The sequence below is a fragment of the Adiantum capillus-veneris genome, chromosome 12 (genome assembly GCF_014529385.1).
Source record: "Adiantum capillus-veneris isolate H3 chromosome 12, ASM1452938v2, whole genome shotgun sequence".
NCBI classification, from domain to species: Eukaryota; Viridiplantae; Streptophyta; class Polypodiopsida; order Polypodiales; family Pteridaceae; genus Adiantum; species Adiantum capillus-veneris.
Genome location: NC_140942.1, coordinates 550,451 through 574,263, shown reverse-complemented (window position 1 = coordinate 574,263; position 23,813 = coordinate 550,451). Strand labels below are relative to the sequence as shown.

General features: G+C 43.0%; 1 protein-coding gene across 1 annotated transcript in view; it reads right to left on the bottom strand.

Annotated features, from left to right (window-relative positions):
* Positions 1-3,752: 3,752 nt before the first annotated feature.
* The window catches only part of LOC147445194 (glucose-6-phosphate 1-dehydrogenase, chloroplastic-like), a 61,579-nt gene continuing 41,518 nt past the window's right edge, over positions 3,753-23,813 (bottom strand). Inside the window, exon 11 of the mRNA XM_086524747.1 lies at positions 3,753-4,214. Coding sequence (XP_086380873.1) covers positions 3,977-4,214 — 238 coding nt within the window. The 3' untranslated portion in view covers positions 3,753-3,976. The remainder of the gene's footprint in view (positions 4,215-23,813) is intronic.

Here is a 23,813-nt window from a genome sequence, read left to right as displayed (position 1 = left end):
ATTCCTCCTCTTGTGCCTCATATGTTTATTGATATGGATGTAATCTGGTATCGTTTTGTTATGCGTATTCATGGAACCATACAAGATTATGGTGCACGGTACATGCAAAAGCAAAGAGGCAAGGTGAAAGTAGATAAGGCCCCCTATCAAGAGTTAGAAAGTCTGCAGATTCTAAACTACTCATTATCTCTGAGCAAGAGACTTTTATGTGTTTCTAAAATCTCTATCTCTTTGATGCATAATAGCAAGCAAAACTAGAAAAATGGAAAGTCAAATTACGGCAATATGCTCTTATGGACAAAGGGCCATTCATCAAAACAATTTTTTAAGCACTTGCATCATTCACGAAAATCTACGACCATTAAAAGAGTTAAGGATAATTCTGGACAATGGACTATTGAATAAAATACAATTAGCACATTCCATGGTGAATCATTTTCAACAAGTCTTTCTAACTCCTGAGGCTCCTTCGCAAGGGATCTTGCAAGATAGACAATTGTTGTTATCGCATGTACATCCTATAGTGATTGTAGATGATGCAGATGCACTTGAGGCTGAATTTATTAAAGTTGAATTGCATAGTAGTTTATTGCATCTTGGTCATTGGAAATATCTTAGATGGGATAGACTTACGGTTGAGTTTTTTCTCCACTTTTGGGAGCCCCTAAAACAGTCTCTACTTCTCATGTGATGAACCATGCATGGACTACACAATCATGGAAAGAAGGCTTGGTGAAACTGTTGCCTAAGCAAGCACCTTGTGAATCCTTTTCTCATTGGCGGCCCAATACACTTATGCCAATCATTTACAAAATAATTTTGAAAATGATTACTACACGAATTAAAGATCATTTGTTTTCCGACATACATATCGATCAATATGGATTCACAAACTAATGTCGAAACGATTGCTACACAAAATATTGTCGAATAAAATTGCTACACGAATTAAAGATCATTTGTTTTTCGGCATACATGCCGATCTTTATGGATTCATTCCTCGTAGGAAAATTATAGATAATCTTGCTAATGCTTTCATCACCATTGACTATGCAAAGTATACTAGACAAGATGTGCTTATCATGCAAGTTGATATAGAGAAAGCATTTGATACTGTTTAGTGGGACTTCATTGCACAAATCATGGAAGGCTAACATTTTGGATTGAAAATGCATCGTGTGGTCTACTTTCTTTACGAACATAGTCAATCTTTCAGAATAATTGAAGGTGAGCTTACACAGTCGTGTGTGGTCAATCACATGGATTAGGATTACCTTCTCATAATCATTTCGTGGGGTAAGCGTATGCTGATGATTCGATGTTTTTGTCATTTACATCATCCAGATGATGTTCGTTGTATCATGGATGCCTTGCACATTTATGGGTTGGCTATTGGTCTTCATGTTAGCTTCCAAAAATCTAAACTTTTGTCATTCCATCAAATGGATTGGCATTCTATATTATGGTCAGGGGAAAATAGTAAAGCGTGATCAGCTAGTGCGGCATCTTGGATACCCGTTGGCTTGGTCAATGAACACTGTCCAATGTTTGTATTAGGTTGAGCATGAAATTAGATCCAAATTACAGTATTGGAAATTTATCTACCTGATCGTTGCATGTACAACTTAGAATAGTGCAATCCATCTTGATGGCATACATGCAGTTTTTGTTACCATTGTTTCCTTGGCCAACTCGTCGACTTCCAACTTTCATGTCTCAAATTTTAGATCATTTTTGGTCTACTTGATCTCATAAAAAAGGACTGCAACTGCTTGCTATGGATAAACTAAGTACTCAAAAGAAGTGTGGTGGTTTGAATATCTTACATTTGTGTTCTTATGTTATTGCAAGGAAGGCTACATTGTTATTGGTACTGGTGGAACAAAAACGGCCCTAGACGTTGATGTTTTCTTTTTTGCGTTGTCATGTGGTTTCTACACCTACTTTTGGTCATTGGCAGCCTTCTTACTGGGATGTCATCTTTAAAAAAATTAAAGCTATGATTCTAGGCCAAGATTATTCGGGTTTATTGATGCTGATTTGTCATGAGCTTCAACATGTTTTATTGCATAATGATTCGCATGGCTGCTGGACTCGGTGGTACAATGATTGTTGAATGGTCAGGTATATGAATTTGGAGGCGTTTATGCATATACAACCTTTGGGCGAGGGTTGCCTTATGGCGAGACATTTCTTCTCACTCATGGTCTTCCAATGCATTCCTCTGTGGTGATTTTAATAATACCCCTGATATGGATGATAGTACCACAAGCAATTCACACATGTTGCTTGCGGAAAGGAAAGAATGGGATCATCTCTTTGCTTCTGCTCAGACGATTGACTTATGGCGGTATTTGCATCCAAATGTCTCTAGATTACTTTTCGGCATGTTGCTCACTCTTCTTATCGAACACGGTTGGATCATTGGTATTTGCTTAGTTTGCAAGAGTGAGGATTTTGTATGTCACATGAGCATGGACTACACCTTGCAATTGTCGGACCATTACCCTGTTTTGTTGACTTTGAACTTTGGATAGTCTCTTTGTGATCGACCTCGTTCTAAGAAATGTTTCCTACATATTAACAATGTTTATCTCACTCATAAGGTTTTTCAAGACATGATTTTTGACATTATTCCCCCTCTACTTGCTCACGTGCATCTTGATCTTGATGTTGCATGATATCGCTTTGTCATGAGGGTGCAAAATGTTATTCATGACTATGGCACGCATTGCATACAGTGCACTCGAGGGAAATCACTATTGCGAAACAAGCTTGTCAATGGCTGCAAATATTGGCTGATTTGCGATCTTTGTTTAACTCTGAGATGCTAGAGTTGTGTGAAGATTGTGTGTATTCAGCATAATGATAAGCGAAAAATCACTAAATGGCAAACGCGAGCCCATCAACAGGCTTTTATAGACAAAGGATGCACTTTGAAGCAATTCTTTAAGCATTTGCATCATAGAAGGATCACGCAAGCAATCAAGCGGATTATGCTTCCCTCGGGTGTTTGGACTTCCTAGAAGCAAGAACTTCTAATGCCATGGTTTTGCCTCTGGAAAAGCCACTTGCCTTTGAAGAAGCGACCGTTTCTTTGGTGCTATTTGCTTGCTCCCGGTCGGCACTTTTCTTAGGGCACGTTATATCCACCCTTCTTCTTGTGTCCGTTGCTCGATTGCAAAAGAGAATGTTTGACACTTGTTGTGGGATTTCTTCGCCGTGTATCGACCTATATGCGGCTTCGTTTTCCAGGGATGGTCTTCCACAAAAGGTTTTGGGAATTTGGCATTTTCTCACCGACATTGCAACACTCCGCGGTCTTCTTTATGTGGGTCAGATATTGGCTTACTGGACCTTATGGCGTCAACGTAATGCTTATATGTTCCATCGCATTCATGCAAATCCTTTCCCGTTCTCCAAGCTTTCTCTTAGGCAATCTTACGGTTCGCCTTGGAAGTTGGTGATATCACCGAAGAGATACATCAGCTTTCCTATGAATGCTTCTAGCTGACGAACAATTCTGTGTTCTTCCCCTTGTATATGATCCTTTTGGTGGGTTTTCCTCGCTCCAAGGTTTCCCACTAGTAAATTAATCAAACTGATTTACAAAAAAAAGAGTGTGTGTGTGTGTGTGTGTGTGTGTGTGTGTGTGAGAGAGAGAGAGAGAGAGAGAGAGAGAGAGAGGTGTCTGACACTTTTTCCATGACAGCATTTCCATTAACTTCTTATATACGTATCAACCAAGCATATAGACAATTTAAATTCTTAGGAAGATAAATAGTGAGCTGTCGATTGAGCATGTTCAGAGCGGTACACGTTTGTACAAGAGAAGCAAGACATTTACATACATGAGCTATTTACCTGCAGAGCCAAGAGGAAAGAGAAATGCTACATGTACAAAAATACTTGGGGTGAAAAGCAAAGCTGGCATGCCACCTTATTTATTAGCATGAATGTCAGACAGCAGGCCAAATCAATCGTCTGCCCATCTGACACCATGCTTGGCGCCGAGGTAATATGCGCCTATCGGGCCCCTTCCTCCAAATTGATATAACTCAGGCGCAACCTTATGCTTCTCAATTTCTTGGAGTAGCGGATCCAGCAGATCCCATGTTGCCTTTAGCTCATCACTCCTAATAAAAAGATGATTGTCTCCATCTATGACATCCATAATCAAATGCTCATAGGAATCTGGAATGTCCACATCATACCTAAAAATGCCCACAAGAATTAGCCAATTACATTCTCCTTCCTTTGTGCATGGATGAGCAATACAATATGTTAAAAAATATGACAATCCAAGAGACCCTAAGACAGCCATGAGCATTTTTAGCTATTTGCCATGCATGTGAGTGCAAATAAAGAACAGCCTGTAGACTAACTACCAAATAAACCTTGGGCTCTTAAACGCTGAAAAACAAAAGCCAGATAACATACTTTCATAAGGTGAGAACTGTCTGAACTTGAAACTTAAACATTACAAGGACTGTTACCATAGAGAGAGAGACACACAAAACTTAAATTTTCATAAGGTCAAGATTTTCAAACTATATGAGGGGCTAAAATATTTGCACAAATGCACTCGATTTTGGCACTGGTCTACATAGAACAGAAAGCAGACCCGAAACAGACGAGTTAGATTTAAAACTTAAAAATAATGGTCTTTCCCCAACAACAGGCTTGTCTTAGATCTTTGGTAATTACAAAACAATCAAAGAAAGACCACGCTCTTTCTGACAGTCGAGTCCCTCTGTGGCTTCTAATAGACGTAAAAGGATCTCTCTCTCTCTCTCTCTCTCTCTCTCTCTCTCTCTCTCTCATGTTCACATTTTCTTTCTCGCTCCTACCCATCTCCTCTCCATCTGTGCTCTCGTGTCCACATCCCAAGAGCACAGATGGAGGGGAGAGATGAGGAGGAAGAGGAAATGCAAGATCGAAAAAGAGTATGGAAAGCAACCTGTACAAGAGAGTGGTACAACTTATTTGTCTCCAAAAGGCCGCCACACCTCCTTATATAGGCACAGCGGTAGCATTACTGCATGGTCCTTTTGGAAGGCCGTTTGCTTGCTTGGTCCGAGTAAGGTGCGGTTCTCTTAAAGGTATCTCCAAGACTTGCAGAACCCACCATCCGACTTGCTCTTTCGCCAACAGAGTAAGCGAGCTTAGAGGCAGATGTGAAGTGCCTTCAGGCCACCTCTGTTATCTGCAAGATAATTGGCACCCGATCTAGCAGAGGAGAGGTGAGCAACCTCCTCAAGGCCCACCCTTTAGTAGAGGTGGGAAGGATCATCGATGTTTATCTTCTCAGGCGCGGCTACTACCAGATAGAGTTTGAGACTTTCAAGATGGCGTCCAAGGTCATTGTGATGAACCCCTGGCCATCCGAGCAGTCAAGCTCATTTTCAATAGTGGCGCCATGGCTTCGATCCGGCTACCAATGTTCTTGTCGAGGAGGCAGACCTTCCCATTTCGGTCTGCTTCCTCGACCTGAGGAGAGAGTAGCTCCCGCTACTTTCCAGGATAGGTTCTAAGATTGGGACCATGTTGGAGACGCCGCGCACAGCAGCTTCTATTGATGCCAGGGCAACAAACATATCTACAGTACGTGTTCTGGTTCGACACACCCACACCCTCTCGAAGCAGAATCGCTTTCTTGGACACATAATGTCAAAGGATGGTGTTCGAATGGATCCTGCCAAGGTTGAAGCAATCAAGACATGGCCAGACTTGAAGACTATGCACTATGTCCATAGCTTCTTGGGATTATGCTCTTCCTATAGAAGGTTCATCCGGAACTTTGTCAAGGTTGCTTCACCTCTTTATGCTTTGCAAAAGAAAGAGGTCACTTTTAAGTGGACAAAAAAGGATATTTAAGCTTTTAATCTCTTAAAGGAAAAGATGACGTCAGATCCAGTTATTGTTTTACCACATCTCAGGAAGTCATTTGTGGTCTAGTGTGATGCATGTGACAATAGTATTGGGGTAGTGTTAATGCAAGATGGTTCGGGTAGTAGCTCACGAAAGCAGAATCTTGCAATGGCCAGAAAAGACTATGCAAATCTATGAGAAAGAGCTATTGGTTGTGATTCATGCTCTTTCAAGTTGGAAACACCATCTGCTAGGTGCTGATAGAATGTGCATGTGGAAGGCAAAAAGAACATTGTGGCTCATGCGTTATCAAGAAATCCACAAATTTCAGCTGTGTCAATTCCTTATGTCACAAACCGATGACGTGTCAAGCCACTGAAGAACAGAGCCGACTTGCAGGTCCTAGCCAAAGGGCCTAAACCCTAAGAAGAACAAGCAACAAAAGAAGAAGTCCTACCAACTTATGGGGACCCTGTCAGATGGGGCCCAAGTGACAAAGGAATTAAAATAAAGTTAGACCCTCACACACACACTTGCGCAGAAACTGATGACATGGCAGTTGTACGGACAACCAGATTTTCCGCTGACAGTGCTGACGTGGCAGTTGTACGGATTTCCGCAAAACCCGCTGGCAGATTTTGGGCATTGCCTTTGGGTCAGTTGCTTTTGAGTTTGAAGCTTTTCACTGTAGCTACTTTTCAGGCCAAGGGCCTTTAAATATGAGGCTAGGGCTCATTCTCTGGCATGCTTCCTGGAGAAGGTCCAGAGTTTGGAGTACCGGCTTGTACTGTGTTGATGCAATATAAAGAAATACCAAAAGGGGCGCCAAGGTTTGGGGCCAATACTCTCTGGGGTGGAATTCCGCCACTCAGTGTCGTGTGTCGTCTCTCTCTTTCAGTAGAGTTGTTATTTGAAGTGCTTAAAGTTGTTCGGTCTGTTCTTTTCTATTGGCACGTGGTGCCCGTCTTGTGACAAGGGTATCAGAGCATGTCACAAACTGCTGACGTGTCAAGCCACTAAAGAACGGAGCAGACTTGAAGGTCTCGGCCAAAGGGCCTAAACCCTAAGAAGAACAAGCAACAGCAGAAGAAGTCGTCCTACCAACTTATGGGGACCCCGTCCGATGGGGTCCAAGTGACAAAGGAATTAAAATAAAGCTAGACCCTCACACACACACACTTGCGCAGAAATTGATGACGTGGCAGCTGTATGGATAGCCTGGATTTTTTGTTGACGTGGCAGTTTTCCGCAAAACGCACTGACAGTGCTGACGCGACAGTTGTACGGATTTTCGCAAAACGCGCTGGCAAATTTTGGGCATTGCTTTTGGGCCACTTGCTTTTGAGTTTGAAGCTTTTCACTGTTGCTGCTTTTCAGGCCAAGGGCCTTTAAATATGAGGTTAGGGCTCATTCTCCGGTATGCTTCCTGGAGAAGGTGCAGAGTCTCGAGTACCAGCTTGTACTGTGTTGATGCAATATAAAGAAATACCGAAAGGGGCGCCAAGGTTTGGGGCCAATACTCTCTGCGGTGGAATTCCGCCACTCCATGTCGCGTGTCGTCTCTCTCTTTCAGTTCACTTGTTATTTGAAGTGCTTAAAGTTGTTCAATCTGTTCTTTTCTATTGGCACGTGGTGCTCGTCTTGTGACACCTTATCATCACGAGCTTGATGACATAAAGAAACAACATGCTACTGATGAAGATTTTGCAAGAATCTACTAGATCGACAACACCATGGGCACTATCTCCTCAGGGACGGTTTTATGATGATGCATGGCAGACTATGTGTCACTAGGCCATTGCGACATAAGGTTATGGTAGAAAGTCATGTCCCACCGTATGCAGGGCATCAGGTATAGATGCGACAGTGAAAGTGGTCGAGACATTCTTTTATTGGCCTACTTCGAGGAGAGATGTGAATGGCTTTATGGGAGCATGTGTGATTTGCCAAAAGGTCAAGTTTGACAGGCAAAAGGTACCACGGTTATTGCACCAATGCCTATTCCACATAAGCCATGGGAAAGTATTGCTATGGATCTTACCTTTGATCTTCCAAGAACGCCGACAAGGAATGAGAATATGGAAGATTATTTGCAGATTCAATAAGCAGGCCCATTTTATCCTTGTCAAGAAGAAGATAAAATCTGATCAGATGGCATGATTGTTATGTACAATGTGTTTAAGTACCATGGTATGCCACAGTCTATTGTCAATGATCGTGATCCTCGTATGATGAGCCTATGCTCAAGTTTTCGTCATCATTTCATCCACAAACTGATGGACAATCAGAAGAGACTAATTCTGTTGTCTAAGATCTGCTAAAATGCTATGTGTCAGATAATAAGGCCAAGTGGGAACAGTATTTACCCATACTTGAGTGTGCGTACAACAATACGGTGCATTTGTCAACAGACAAAGGCACCTTTTGAAATTGTTGAAGGTGGCAAAAAGGTTCCTCCCATTTTGCACGCAAAGGACAAGATCTTTGAAGCAAATCGATATATAGAGAACATGGATGAAATGTATAAGAAAATAAAGCTTGCCTTGGAGAAGACTCAAGCAAAGCAGAAAATGGCTAATGATCGTCACCGACGTGAATTGTTGTTTTCACCTGGTGATTGGGTTCTTTTGCGGATTGAGAAGGTAAGGTTAAAGAAGATGAAGGGCAAGCAATGGTTGTTTCCTGAGCTCAGCATGTGTTACTATGGGCCTTTTCAAGTACTTGACAAGATCAGCGATGTTGCTTATAGACTGAACTTGCCTGACATTTGGAAGATTCATAATGCGTTTCACGTGAATCATGAGTCTTCTAAGACCCTTTGTGGATGACGTGCCAGATGAAGATCAACCAGAAGTTCAGGAACTTGATGACATCTTGATACTTGAGCAGATTTTGGCACATAAGGAAAGAAAAGTTAAGGGACAAGTTGCAAGTCGATATTTGGTGACATTCAAGAACTATCCACCTATGGATGAAAAGTGGATGGAAGAGAATGAACTTTTGGAGTCACCAAATGTATTGCAGCTTTACCTTGAGGCCTTCGGGTTACAACCTACGTATGCCCCAACTCAACGTGTTCAAAAGAGGGAAAATGATGGAGTTAGCACATCCTATGTACACACTGATTCAGTGCAATAGAAGTGTACATCGTTCTTCAAGTGTTAAAGGTGCAATGCTCACTCCTATGATAGATGGAAATGACAAAAGTATGAAGGTTTCATTAAGTCATTTGTGACTATAGTTCATGACCTTTCTTGTGGATACATGTGATGATAAAAGGGTGCTAACCACACTAAATCATCTATGGCATGTATCTAGCATGCAATCAAAGACATTTGCAATTTCAAGAGGAGGGTATGTCACGAGGTTGCGACAACCACTAACCTTAGTTGTTGGTTTCTTTCCCTTGATTTTTATTTAATTTTTGGGACCCTCGTTTTGAAGTCACAAATGGCCGGACATTCTTTGGCCAATGTGAAGAGACCGACGGCCAACAGTTTCACCCGCAACAGTAAAGGCTAGGTTGACATGAGTTGGTCGAGCGAGCCGGCACTAAAATCTGAGCAATAAAAGTAGGTCTAGGCTCAGTTCAAAGTCATTTAGGCCCCACGCAACATTTTATAAGTTGGTGGGTATTAAGAAATCAACTCAAAAGGGCATCAAGGACACATGGTGGTCTGTGAGCAACCTGTAAGGCCCAGTCAGCAATTTGGGCGCCCCAAATCAATCAAGCATAAGCGAGAGGCTGATATTAGTCAATTGTGAACTACTGCGTGTGTGCGTAGTGGGTAGTGGGTGCAGGTGATCACAACTTTAATGGAAAGCTTGCCTTCTCCCGTGTTCTATGTAGCACGATGATTCCATTCCCATGTACCTCTCTCCCCTTTTGAATACAGAATCGTGATGCCCAGCTCAAAGGCTTTTCATCTGTATGTACGATTGTGTGTGGGTTCATGTGCGATTGCCGAGGCAAGAGCCTCTTGCACAGGTACTGGATTAGCTAATGGCTAATCCCCCCGAGAACAGGTTGATTCGGAGAGATTTCACACGAGAAATCTCGTTCAAATCAAAGGGCAAGTAGCCCTGCAGGTGCGGGAGCTCAAGGGCTTGCTATAGATGCGACCGGCACGCGAAACGGAGCCTAAAACAGTAGATTACAGCCTGCTGTGTATTTTTGCAGGTTTAGGGTTTTGAATCTTTTTTTATCCCTAGCACCCCTTGGAGCTTCAAGGAAGCTAGGGGATCACTGTGCAGGTATTCCGGTGCATTTTCCAGGCCGAAAACAGAGAATTCAGCGTGCTATAATTTCTCGCCAAGTTTGGGGAAGTGCTCAAATGCGCCGGGAAAGTCATATTTTGCATGGGGATTTTATCTGTGAAGCCTCCTCCTTCGGTTATGCTATCGAAATTGGGCTAGAGTAGGTCCTTTTCAGCCCAATAAAAGGGGACAGCTCGTAGGAACTTACAAGATTCTCTCCAAAGTTTGATTGGACAAAGAAATGCCGAAAGGGGCGCCAACCTTTGGGGCCAACACGGACTCATTGTCTTCTTGGAAGCACTCTAGCTGCCAAGTCGTGGTTTGTTTGAAGTGTTAATTCCAGTCAAAAATTTACACAAGTATTTGCTTTGTGTCGTAAAGTTCAAGTAAAGATCGAGTGAAAGCTAAAGTCTACCGCCCTTTAGCAAGCCTACGGGCCGGTTTCATGGTTCCATGGCCGGGATAGAATCACTTTTTCCTAAAAGAGTGAGCCTTGGTTGGTTTTCGGCGAAGACACATAGCACAGGAGCTTGGAATTACACTATGGCTAATAGAGAGAATGACACCATGGAAGAGGGCTCCTCTTCACAAGACAAACATGTTCCTCCTCCTCCAGTGTTCGAGGTTGGTGAGAGTTCACGGCCACCCCTATCTGTACCTTTTGTTGATGTGAATGCTCCACAAGGTCAAGGGTTTATGACTGGGCAACTAGACGAGCATGCGTTCAGGACACGGTTGGTTGTTGCTGTGAATGTGTTCAATCGATTGGTGCAGAACCCCAAGTTTATGGAGTTTCTGCAAGCTCCACCAATGTCACAGTAGGCAAGGCAACTTACTCAGCTGGTGGAGCATGTTGAAGCTCAAGCCAAGGTCCCTTATGCGTCTCAGCAAGGCACGGGGCACTCACATGTTACGGAGTCAATTGGGGCTCCAAGAAAAATTCTTTCTGTCCACGAACAGGTGATTAGGACGCCTATTCCACAGGCTTTACCAGTTCAGCCAGCCACCTTTCAGAGCCCAAATGTTGGATTAAATGGACAGGGAGTTAATTTCCAAGCTATGCATCAGGTTTTTCCACCACCCCAATACATCCTAGGTATTTCGGGGGTGGATCTGTGTTTCAAAGCATGGTTGGTTATGCGCCTAGAAACCAACAGTACATGCCAGGAACAGTCTTGGGGGTATGCAGGGCATGAAGCCAAACCCTATGTATGACAATATTGGCCTCCGACAAGGGTTCCAATGCAATCAGGGCCAGTTTGGGGTACCGCAGGCCGCTTTTGGTATGGCTGGTTTCTCCGACTAGCAGGCAAATATGGCACCAGGGAACCAAAATGTCAATGGCAAGGGCACAGATGATCCCCACCACTAAACCCATGTTGCAAACACTTCCCTATGATAATTTGGGTGTTGGAAAAGCCAAAACCATACAAAGAAGGTGGTGCAGCTGTGAAGTTTGATACTTTCAGCAGATTTAAGGACAAGACGAAGGCCCTTACTTTTCTCCAACAGTTTGATATGGCTTATGCAGGGGGGAATTTTGCAAATGCCTCTAAGGTCAAGAAAGCTGCCACTTTCTTAAAAGGAAATGCGTGTTCATGGTGGCAAACACTGTTGATGCAAGGACAACCACCCGCCACATGGGTTTATCTCAAGCAAATATTTGCATCTGCATGGCTATCAAAATAAATTTGAAGCCAATGGCATGAAGGATTGGCATTAACTCAATGCGGGTTCTTGCAAAAGCTTAGATGAGTACAATCGCAAAGCGTTGCTCTCAGTGACTTCCTATAGGTTTGTGCCACTGACAGAGCACATTGAGAAGTATTGTTGTGGGCTGCCTAAAGGGCTTAGAAACTATTGTACAAAGAACACAGTGGCTACCCTCACCCAGCTTATGGAAGTTGCCAACATTGGTCATGCCTTGTTGAAGGGAGAGGAAAATTGATTCCAAGGCAACATGAAAGGGGGCCAACCCAAGAAAAATTCCACAAAGAAGCCTTTTGCTAAAGAGACTCCTCAAGCGTCCCAAGGGTCAGTAAAGGAAAAGAAAGCTAAGGATTCAGTCAAGACGTCTGTTGGACAGGCAAAGAAACAGAAAAGGAAGCCTTTTGTGTGCAAGTGCCACGGGAACAAGCACCGCGTGCCAACCGAAAAGAACAGGCCGAACAACTTTAAGCACTTCAAATAACAACTGAACTGAAAGAGATGCACAACACACGAGACGGGGAGTGGCAGAGTTCTACACCAGAGAGCACTCGCCCCAAATTTTGGCGCCCCTTTCAGTATTTCTTTATATTGCTTGTACTCAATACATCGCAGGTACTCCATCCTCTGCACCTCCACCCAGAAAAGTGCCAGAGAATGAGCCCTTGGCTCATATTTAAAGACCCTTGGCCTATGAAAAGCAGTTTATATGAAAAGCTATAAACTCAAAGCATCTGGTCCAAAAGCGGGTGGCCAAAAGCTGTCAACACATTTTGTGAAAATCTGTATAGCTGCCACGTAGCACTGTCAACGCGAATTGCGTAATTGTCCGTACAGCCTCCCACGTCAGCATGTCAGTGTGTTTTGCGGGAGTTCCATACAGCATAGTTACCTGGAACGCGAACGAGGAACAGGAACAGGAGGGTCTGGAACGGGACGAGAACGAGGAGGAGGAGGAGGGGCCAGAACGGGAACGGGAACGGGGCCGGAACGATCGACTAAAATAAGGCTTGAACTACCTCCATTCAACTTAATCCCAAATAAACTCCTAAACAACCCAAAAACTGCCCCCAAACTGCACCAAATATGTTCCCCAAACAACCCAAAATTGCCCCCAAATGCCTACTTTTGCCCGTTCCGCCCCGCGTTTGCCGTTCTGCCTCATGTTCCCTCCGTTCCGGAATGGCATTCCATTCCAGACTCCGTTTCGAGAACGGGACTCGTTTGGAACGTCGTTTCGAAACGTTTGGGCTGTGTTCCGCCCGTTCCATGTTACACTGCAGTACAACACCCATGTCATCATCTTCTACGCTTTGTGTGTGTTGGCCCCGCTTTAATTTTAGTGCCTTCAGGTCCCCCGAGCCCCATCGGACGGGGTCCCATAAGTTGGTAGGACTTCTGTTACTATTCATCTTAGGGTTTAGGCCCCTTGGCCAAGATCTGAGGTTGGCTCCGTTCTTCATTGGCTTGACACGTCAATAATTTGTGACGTCCCCCTTCTTGTAAGAAAGTAATCGTCCGCGATACAACATATCTGCAAAACAACTCAAGTTAGCTCAAAAATTTCCAAGGGACCTCCGAGGTACAATCAGTTTTCTCATTCCAAATCGGAACTCTTGATATCCTAGGTGGTTGGTTTCCCAGAAGTATCTCATCCAATAAGGAGTCTCATTCCAGATCGGAACTCTTGATATCTTGGGTCGTTGGTTTCCCAGAGGTATCACATCCAATCAGAGTCTAATTCCATATCGGAACTCTTGATATCATGGGTCGTTGACTTCCCAGAAGTATCTCATCCAATAAGGAATATTCAATAGTTGACACATCACAATGCAACACAAATGCTCACATATGCATGTTACAAGACATAGAAATATAAAGCCGTCGAAGAACACTCCCCACAAATAACCATCTTGGTACGGGCCATGAGTTGTTCAACGACTCCCTCATCACTCCTCCCGCAAATAACCTAAAAGGTCCGGGCCATGAGATATAGAGGCCTTTTACAACCAAACACCCCCCAGATCGTAGCTTACGTTGTTTGGAGGTGCTAAGAGTAACCACTGCTCAGACTTCTTAATACTCCCCCCGTAAATAACTATCCAGGTCCACGCCATGAGTAACAACAACAATAATCCCCCCTGTAAATAACCACAAGGGTCCGGGCCATGAGTAAAAACAACAATTTTCAAACATTCAATACTCGCCCAGCAAATAACCACAAGGGTCTGAGCCATGAGTATGAGCAAGCATTCTCAAACATCATTTCTCACTACTCCACCCGGAAGTAAAATCACCAATCATTGAAACCAATATTAAAACCAAAGTCAAACAATTCAAATAGACACCAAGACAGGTTTAAAAAAGATACCATCCACTTGAAACAAATTCCAAACAGGATCACCAAACAAGTTCTCAAACAGTACTCACAGTTAAAAAGCAATCTCGACATCAGTAAAGCTCGAAAAGTCGATTGACTTTTCATCCTGAAACCTGCACCAAAAATTATGGTTAGGTTCCTTTCATAAGGTCGTAGCCGACTAGAGCATGGTCCATCAGCTCTTGGACAGACAATGTTCCTCTGGCGACGATGGTAGTCCCAAGACATAGCAATCACAACGGACCTCCAAGGTTATCAGCTCGAGAAGAGACACCTACTAAGAGATGTCGAGAAATTTCAAGTTATAATCTGCTACGGTTTCCATGGCAAGCATTTCAGGATACCCCACTCTACCAAAAGTTGTACTTCAAAGGAGGATACCAGAAACCATATAACTTTGGGTAAAAAATTTCTTGAAAGCTTGCCGAGTCCTTGGAGCATGCGGCTTGGTAGTTATAAACTTCCACCACTGCATGGCACTGTATCTGAGAAAAACAACAGCTCGAAACAAATCTTGGATCCTATTGTTGCAAGTGATCTTTATGCCTTATGCTCTGTAGGACAAAGCGATGAAGACGGGAGTGCGTTCGGTGCATGATGAAGTAAGGGTGGGAGTGGCTAATAACTTCGGGGTCCGGACACGAAGATTCTTTCATAATATTTCGTGGAAGCGCCATCTTGCTCTATCTGCTCTTTGGTAGGACCGGTATGCTTTCAGAAAAGCACACGCTTGAAGCTCTGATACCACTGCCACGGGAACGGATACCACGTGCCAACGGAAAAGAACAGACTGAACAACTTTAAGCACTTCAACCAAATAACAATTGAACTGAAAGAGATGCACGACACACGAGACGAGGAGTGGCGGAGTTCCACCCCAGAGAGCACTGGCCCGAAACCTTGGCACCCCTTTCAATATTTCTTTATATTTCTTGAACTCATTACATTGCCGGTACTCCATCCTCTGCACCTCCATCCAGAAAAGTGCCAGAGAATAAGCCCTTGGCTCATATTTAAAGGCCCTTGGCCAATGAAAAGCAGTTTACATGAAAAGCTATAAACTCAAAAGCATCTGGTCCAAAAGCGGGTGGCCAAAAGTTGTCAACGCGTTTTGCGGAAATCCGTACAACTGCCATGTGGCACTGTCGATGCAAATTGCGGGACTGTCCGTACAATCTGCCACGTCAGCATGTCAGAGCATTTTGCGAGACTTCCATACAGCAGCCACATCATCATCTTCTACACTTTGTGTGTGTTGGCCCCGCTTTAATTTTAGTGTCTTTAGGTCCCCTGGGCCCCATCGGACGGGGTCCCATAAGTTGGTAGGACTCCTTCTTCTGTTGCTTCGTCTTAGGGTTTAAGCCCCTCGGCCGGGATCTGCAGGTTCGCTCCGTTCTTCAGTGGCTTGACACGTCAACAATCTGTGGCAGCAAGTCATTTGAAGAGAAGAAGGCTTTAATGGCTGAGAACAAATGTTTTATTTACGAGCACACTCGTCATTTTGCTGTAGATTGTCCACAGAGAAAGAGGTCAACTGACTCACAGGATAAATAGGACAAGAAAGGGAAGATGCCAAACCCACGACAGGTTTAGTGCCAGACAAGGCGGATGATAGGCCGAACTGCGATGCCAGTGCGTTATGCAGAGTGTGGGGTAAAGTTAGGAATTAGATATCACTTATTTTCTCTGATCCAGGTGCTAAGGCAAACTTTATCTCACTAGAGTCGGCTATCAGATTGGACATCAAAGCTGAAGAGATGGCCAAAAACACGCATGTGCTCAATAGAAGGCTTTCTATCATGCCATGCTTCAATTGGCCACTCAAAGAGTGTGTTACTCCAATCATTGCAAAGCTACGTCTCCATAACTAGTCATATGTGGACACAAAGGAATTTCATATCATGCCACTGGAAGGGTGTGATGCGTTGTTGGGAATCTCATGGATGTTCCGTGTACATGGAGTGTTTGATGTCTTCAACAAAAAGGTCACCCTGCAACATAGCGGCAAAACTCATATCCTTGATGTAAAGCTTAGAGGGGAGTTTGTCCCTATTGTATTAGCTTCGGCTATCAATTCTATAATTAAGAATCATCTTTCTGCATACTTGATTTTTGCACGTGATGTTTCAAATAATTGTTAGTCAAATTTATTTGTGTTAGATAAAGAAAGGTCAGCATTTTTGCAAGAGTCTAGTGACTGCTTTTTTGACTCATTACCGTGAGGATCATGCGATAAATTTGGTGCGAGGTTGTAGCCCATGAAATAGACCTCCCTACAGGGTTAGTGCAGCCCAACAGAAAGAGATTATAAGCCAAGTAGAGGAGTTGTTAGAGAAAGGGCTGATTCAACCTAGTTCTTCACCCTTTTGCTCCCTAGTGCTTCTAGTGCAGAAGAAGGATGGCTCTTGGCACATGTGTATTGATTACCGTGTGCTGAATAAGGATACCATCAAGAACAGGTTTCCTATTCCAAGGATTGATAATATTCTTGACCGTTTAGAGGGTCCTGCAATTTTCAGCAGGATAGACCTTAAGATTGGATACCATTAGATTCGTATTAGGCCAGAGGATGTGCACAAGACTGCGTTTACAGCGACATTTGGTCTATACGAGTTTCTAGTGATGCCGTTTGGTCTTACAAATGCTCCTGCTACGTTCAATAGGATGATGGATTGGATCTCCCGCCCACATCAAATGTTTGTTGGCACATTCTTTGATGACATGATAGTCTACTCAAAGAATGACGAGGAGCATAGGTGTCACTTGACCATTGTGTTCGAAGAGCTATGTAGTCAACTAGCATATCAGAGAGCCACAATCCGGTGTGCAGCTCATGGAACTGTATATGTGCACACTACCTCTCCGCAAGTGCTACATATGCTCATGCAAGTCGGGCCTCTGATGTCTTGTCGCCAAGAAATTCGTGGCCCTTTGAAAGTTACCCTCAAATATACATATTGTCTAATAGACTCCATTGGCTCTTCCCCAAGAGTGAACCGATATGCTGATCTCGTTACCCACGCTGCTGAGGTGTTAAATACCATAACTTAGGTCTTTTGAAGGTTCACCTTGAGATCCTTGTCCATGCAAAATGCCTGTAAAGCATCCAAATGTCATCCGCATGATTTGATATAAGTACGATGTCATCCTTATATAATAATATCGGTTTCAACACCCCCGCTAGCCTACCTCCCACCCCTCCTCCTCTCTCGTACCTCCAGAGGGACTCCAATATCATGTAGCCTCCTCATCAATCTCGCACATAAGAAGAGAGTATATTTCTGTTTTGTAGATCTCCACAAGGAATTTGGTACAGTGTCATGTGCATAAATGCTCCATCGTACCTCCAGAGGGACTCCAATATCATGTAGCCTCGTCATCAATCTCGCACATGACACTGTATCAAATTCCTTGTGGAGATCTACAAAACAGAAATATACTCTCTTCTTATGTGCTCGTCTTTCCTCATTGATTGCCCTCAATGTGAAGATATGGTCTAACGTGGTGTAGCCTCCTCTGAAACCAGCTTGACCAACTGATCTTATGTCATGCATCGCTACCCAGCTACTCAAAGCCTCCTCCATGATAGAGCCATATATTTTGGCCAAGGAATGGCCAATTATGACAGTCCTTTAGTTGATAGGAACCATAAGATCTCCGCTCTTATATAGAGGTACAACAGTATGGTCTAACCATCTGATTGGAAATCCCTCACAAACTTTTGTTGAATATGTGAGCCAGACTTGGTGCCAATATCTTACCGGCATGTACAAAATAGTTACACCAACAAACCGTCGTGCTGATTTTGTCTCCCATTTTTAGTCTCCATATAGCATGCTTTACCTTCCTTTCAATAAAAAGTAACAGTGCTTGGCATAGAGATTGATGGAGAAAACAAACGCTCCAGGTTTGGAGCATCATAAAGTGTATCAGCGTATCCATGCCAAACATCAGGAGAGGTAATTTGTATCGGTGGCTGGCCCTCATGAAGCCTCCTCCACGCCCACTTATTATCCTATCCAAGGAACAACTCATACATCACTATCTTTAATTTAGTTAAATACTCTTGCTACTTCTTTGATACAAGTCGATGAGAGTCTATTTGAGGCTTGAGCATGGCTGTGTGTGTGTAGACCAAGTGCCACCTCATGTTGTAAGCGTTCTCATGTCTAACCGCACTTCTCATACCAACCATTTTGTGGGACAGTTCATCCTGTCCGTATTGCAGATGACACACTATGCGGGAAAGCATAAGCCGCTGAACAATGTAATATTTGTGCCAAGGTTTTTATGATCTCATCCAATGATTTGTGTAAATCTAGCAGATTCAATCCATCGCAAACCATGTCACTATATTCATGAGAAGTTGCCTCTGTGAATTCATATCGAGGGGGGTGAGATGAATGTAACTCTGTTCCTTGCCAAAGCCAGCATGCCACTTAGTACTTTTGGAGTTAATCTTCCATCATTTTTGGGCACTAAGCTTAGTGAATGTCAAAATAGCATGATCAGTTGCTATAGCAATTGGCCTAACTGAAACCTCAAACCTTTGAATGTCTGATATCAAAATCAATACTCGCTCCCTTTTTAGTGTTTCACCATGTGTAATTATTTGTTCCTTGCCATTGTGACAGTTCACTAAAAATAGCTAGCTTGTGTGTGCTCCAAGCGGTAGTAAATATGCACCATATGTTGTCACCTCTCTATCTTGGGCTGATTCTAGTAATTGCGTTTTATCTAAAACAGGTTCTCGGAGCATCTTTTTTTCTAAATCGTAGAACATTGACGAGCAATCCCCTGTGCAAGCATTAAAATTCCCTCCCAATAAGACATCCCCAATGCTCAAATATTTTATCTCTGTTACCGGATTGGTCTAGCATCTTTGGTGAGCACAATTCGGTGTTGAGCAAAGGTTGGATCAAGACCCTTCATGTCTGCATAAGACCATGCAAACACATTTTTATATTCCCTCAATAGTTTTCTAGCCGATCTTTAAAGTGGACGTCCCAAGTCAGCACTCATGTGGACCGGCTTTGGGTCTCCTGCAGTTCCCACATTAAGATCTATTAAATCTTCCTCCTTACTCTCTTTAAGAATTCCCTTTCTGGCAATAAGCCTTTTTCCTTTGCAAGGATTTCTAACGAATCGGGATCTTCTCTACCGAATTGTTCACTATATCCTCCTCGATTACAGGTTGGGGTTCATGCAACTTGCTAATTTCGGCACGATAACATAACTTTGATTTAGCCCATTTCTCAAGTTCTTTCTTGACTTTGATCTTCTTTGTATTTGCAACATCACTTTCAATTGCGAGCTCGGCAACAGGACTTGTCGTCTCACTTGACTCTGGCTCAAGAGACCAAGATTTTGTCTTTCCATTGTCCACATGACTCTGTGCTTCTAAATAAGTTCAGCCACATCTGGACAGTAAGGGTTCTGTTCACCGTCATATGTTGTTCTTTTGCATCGACATCCAATCCCTCCGCCAGCTAGACTCCCCCTGCATACTTTTGGCTGGACCACAATGGCCACTCGAGTACAAGCATGCACATTGCCCTTTTCTCAAGTTCTTTCTTGACTTTGATCTGCTTTGTATTTGCAACATCACTTTCAGCTGTGAGCTTGGCAACAAGATTTGCCTTCTCGCCTCACTCTGCGTGAGACGAGGATTCTGTCTTGCCATTGCCCACATGGCTCTGTGTTTCTAAATAAGTTCAGCCATTTCTACTTCAAATAGGCCAATAAGGGTGACGTTCACTGCCTTATGTTGTTGTTCTTCATCGCCATCCAATCCCTTGGCCAACTAGACTCCCTCTGCATACTTTTGCCGGACCGGAATGGCCACTTGAGTGCAAGCATGCACATTGCCCTTTTATCTTCCTTTCTTCTTTCTTGAATGAAATGATATTATCTGTTTGGCTTGTTTGAGCCAACTTCTGCTAAGTAGGAGAGGATAGGCTCCGTTTATATCCTCCATCGTGAGCAATGACTGCTGCTATTGAAAACGACAAACAGGCAATCTGAGCGTCCAAGTGCCCAACAAGTCCTAGAGGCCTCAGTCACTTTCTCCAATTCCCCTTCCTCGAACTCCATGGAATGAATTCGTTCTTGCACTACCCATCATCACTCCTGCTGACGGGCCCGGTGTTGCATGCACGTCGAAAGAGAAAAACCGCGTAGGTCAGCATTAAAGCACCATCCTGGTTGCCAAAATTGTTGAGCCGGGAGGACCAACACGGTGCCATGGTGAATTGCTCAGTGACAAGTACAGGTGAGTGCGGTGCACCTCTCTCATAACTCAAATGAAGAACAAAACTGAAATGGAAAAAGACATTGCATATGGAGAAAACTCTGTAACATCTACTTCATCTGAATGAACATGAGACTCAAACAAAATGACCATGGGGGAATGTAACTGTACATGACAACGGGCTCAGTGACCTGAAAAGGTGCGGTTCTCTACCGGCAAGGTGACCATGGTTAACGGGCATACCAATTAACACCCGAGGAGAGGTATGTAGAAAATGCCTCTAATACTGCACCATTTTTGTACAAAGTGGTTCTAAGGGCCTAATCCATGTCCACTCATGTTTAATTTTCACAATATCCATCGAATGACCATGTTCTGATCTGTACAACTAAGGTTGAGGAACGGGCAAACAAGGCTATAATCCAAAGGAGAGAGTGCATCAATATTTAGACCATGTAAAGCCATCCACATGCGCATCTGGGCATACCAAGATTGAGCATCCTGACTCCCTCTTCATCAGCAAGTTTCTTGGAGGATGTGAGTGCTAATTTGGTAGGATAGCTCCCATATCTTGTGAAGAAAAATAACTGCGAAATACTGCCTTGATGACCAACTCCATTAGCCCCCATCTTGGCCATCACAATCTCATGAGGTATCGTCGACTTACATTGAATCGCACGTGCAATCATCAACACAAGCGGCCTTTCCATATAATACCATCCATGATGGTCTCACTCTTGTCCATTGCATTTGGCCAATGGGTCCCTCCTCTTACCATAGAGATTGGGCCCCCAAAGTTCCGTACCAAAGAGGAGAGTTGGTGTAACCAGCATATCAAAGAGCCATAGCTTCATGGATGGCTCCTAAAACTACACATGTGCACATTGTTCCTCAAGTGCTCCCAAAAGTTGCAAAACTGCGTTGAAGTCTGGTGTTTGGTAACCCGGAGGTCTCATGTGTAAAGAGAAATTTAGGGTAAGAAGGGCCATACAAAGACAACGTTCCCTACGTGCTATATAATCACTCGGTCAAGATTGTCAAATTATGTGCATTGGATATAGTTGCAAGCAAACCCATCTAGTAGTCCACGGTACTAGCACCTCTTCCCCTCCTTGGGGGAGTGTAAGACCCTTGTCCAAATAGATGTTTTTCCCTTTAAGAATGCACATGTTGTTGTACTATCCTTGCCCACCCTCCATACATCCCCAATCCCAAGTTCTGAAATTCCCATCTTATTAGCGAGTTCCTTTGCATCTTCTATGGGAGGGTTTTTCTCCACCTACCCAAAAGTTCGTACATGTAATACACGGGCATGTCTCTTAACTTCCTCTTCAAGGGTAGCATTCATCACCTCCATCCATTATCAGGAACACCTTTATGTCACTTCATGACTTCAATCCATTTTGTATTCTCTTCAACATCTACCTTAATGCGTTTGATTGTCTCAACAAAACTTTTGATCTCTACATCCACATGTGATTTCAATTGCTATATATCATTTTGTGATTCGGGCGTCATGGCCGTGCCTTGCCCTTCACCATGTACTGGCATTGTCTCTCTGCATACTGCTGATTCCTTTCACAAGTCTTACATTACGTTCTCTTTCTCAGCCGTGTGTTTGTTCAGTCCTGATTGAATTTCCTACTCATGTCGGCGTACATTGGAATTTAGCAACCTCCCATTGAGCCCGTACTTGATCTTGTATCTCCCCTTTTAATGTGACACATATTTCATCCCACAACATTTCATACATTGCACTGTTTTGGCATAGAATCTCTCCATCTATTCCAATTCAAGCTCTTGTCGCATAATACGCATTTATGTCCTTATTCACATCTTTATGTCTTTGCAAAGGACTTCATCTTGTCGAGCTATCTTTTCAATCCGTCAAGAACCTGGGAACACAGTCCCGTCCCTCATTCTTGGATGACACACATTGGATGCTTTTGGGGGAGTAAGAAAGGTAGCTTCGTCCTTGCGTCCTCCCTCCGCAAATCCAGACATGTCTCTCCCTGCCGCTACAATCAACCTTTAGAGCATTGAGCGCCACTATTTTCAATGCAAGTGGTGCCTCCACTTCTACAAAGCAAGCAGCCCCCCTATTACCTAGCACAAGCAGGCCCTGTGATGAGGTAGCCCCTCTAATTCTGACCCAAACTTTAGAATAACTTGCCTTCACTTTAGTGTCGTCATTCAAAAAAGCCTTGGGAATCTTCAGCGCGTCAATCTTCACAGCCATGATATTTATAAAAGAGAAATGAAATGACATATCATATTAACGTCTTCTAGAAGCCAAAATGATCTATGAGACCGAAGACTACTATGAGAAACTTATACAATTTTTCATCTCTTGGTCACAACAAGCTTCCAAAGTTGATGGACTAGTCCATTTTTCCCAAAACAGCCATTTCTTACAGTTGATTGCGTATAAATGATACTAGGGATTTTAGTAGAACATGAGATAAAATTCCCCGTTAACTTCAATGGGTTAGTGATCAAAGCATATGGTTGTTTTTTCCTCAATATGTTTCTTTTGGGCAAAAAAAAGGGTACAAAAAAGTTGCATTTTTGCCATTCTGCGCACCTATCATCAAAGTTTCTATAGTCACGCTCAATACAGATACTATATACATGTTTTCTTAGTTCTCTTTGGGCCTTTGGATTCAAAAGGAGCCGTGGATTATGTCAAAAGAATAATAGATCTCTCACCAAATGGAACATTGCGGACAATGATGAAGTGCTAAATACAGCAAATATGAAAAAACTAGGTTTAGCATTATGACCTATAGAATACCATAGAAACTACTCAATATCTAGCCAAATTTGAAGTTTATGATCAGATATGGTTACTACCTACAAAATGCACACAATTGGCCTAAGGAATTGGTAATATTAAGAAAGCTATACTTACTACACTAGAATGTCTAGTATTCTTTTTGCAATTGAAAAACTCAACCATTGTCATATACTATGCTACATAACATATTAGGTGCCCAAAAACTCAATTAGTTTTATGTTACACATGCCACTTATATAACCAAAATTGCATTTGGATATCAAAAAACCACCAAAAAAATCATAAAAGTGCTATATTTGGCCAAAAAACAAGATTAGGCAATTCTTGTAATTTGATCATAACTTTCAACTTTAACACTTAAACCTTCCTAGAAGCATCAAAATATGTTGAGAACTACTAAGGTTAATCCGCTAGCAATCTAAACCTCCCAAACATGAATTTTAGAGTGGTATAATTGCAAAACTTTGGAAAAAAGAAAAAAAAAGGACCCGTTTTTTCACGCAGTTTAGGTTCAAAAATGTTGTGTACGAGTAAGGTTAATGGTGAGATCA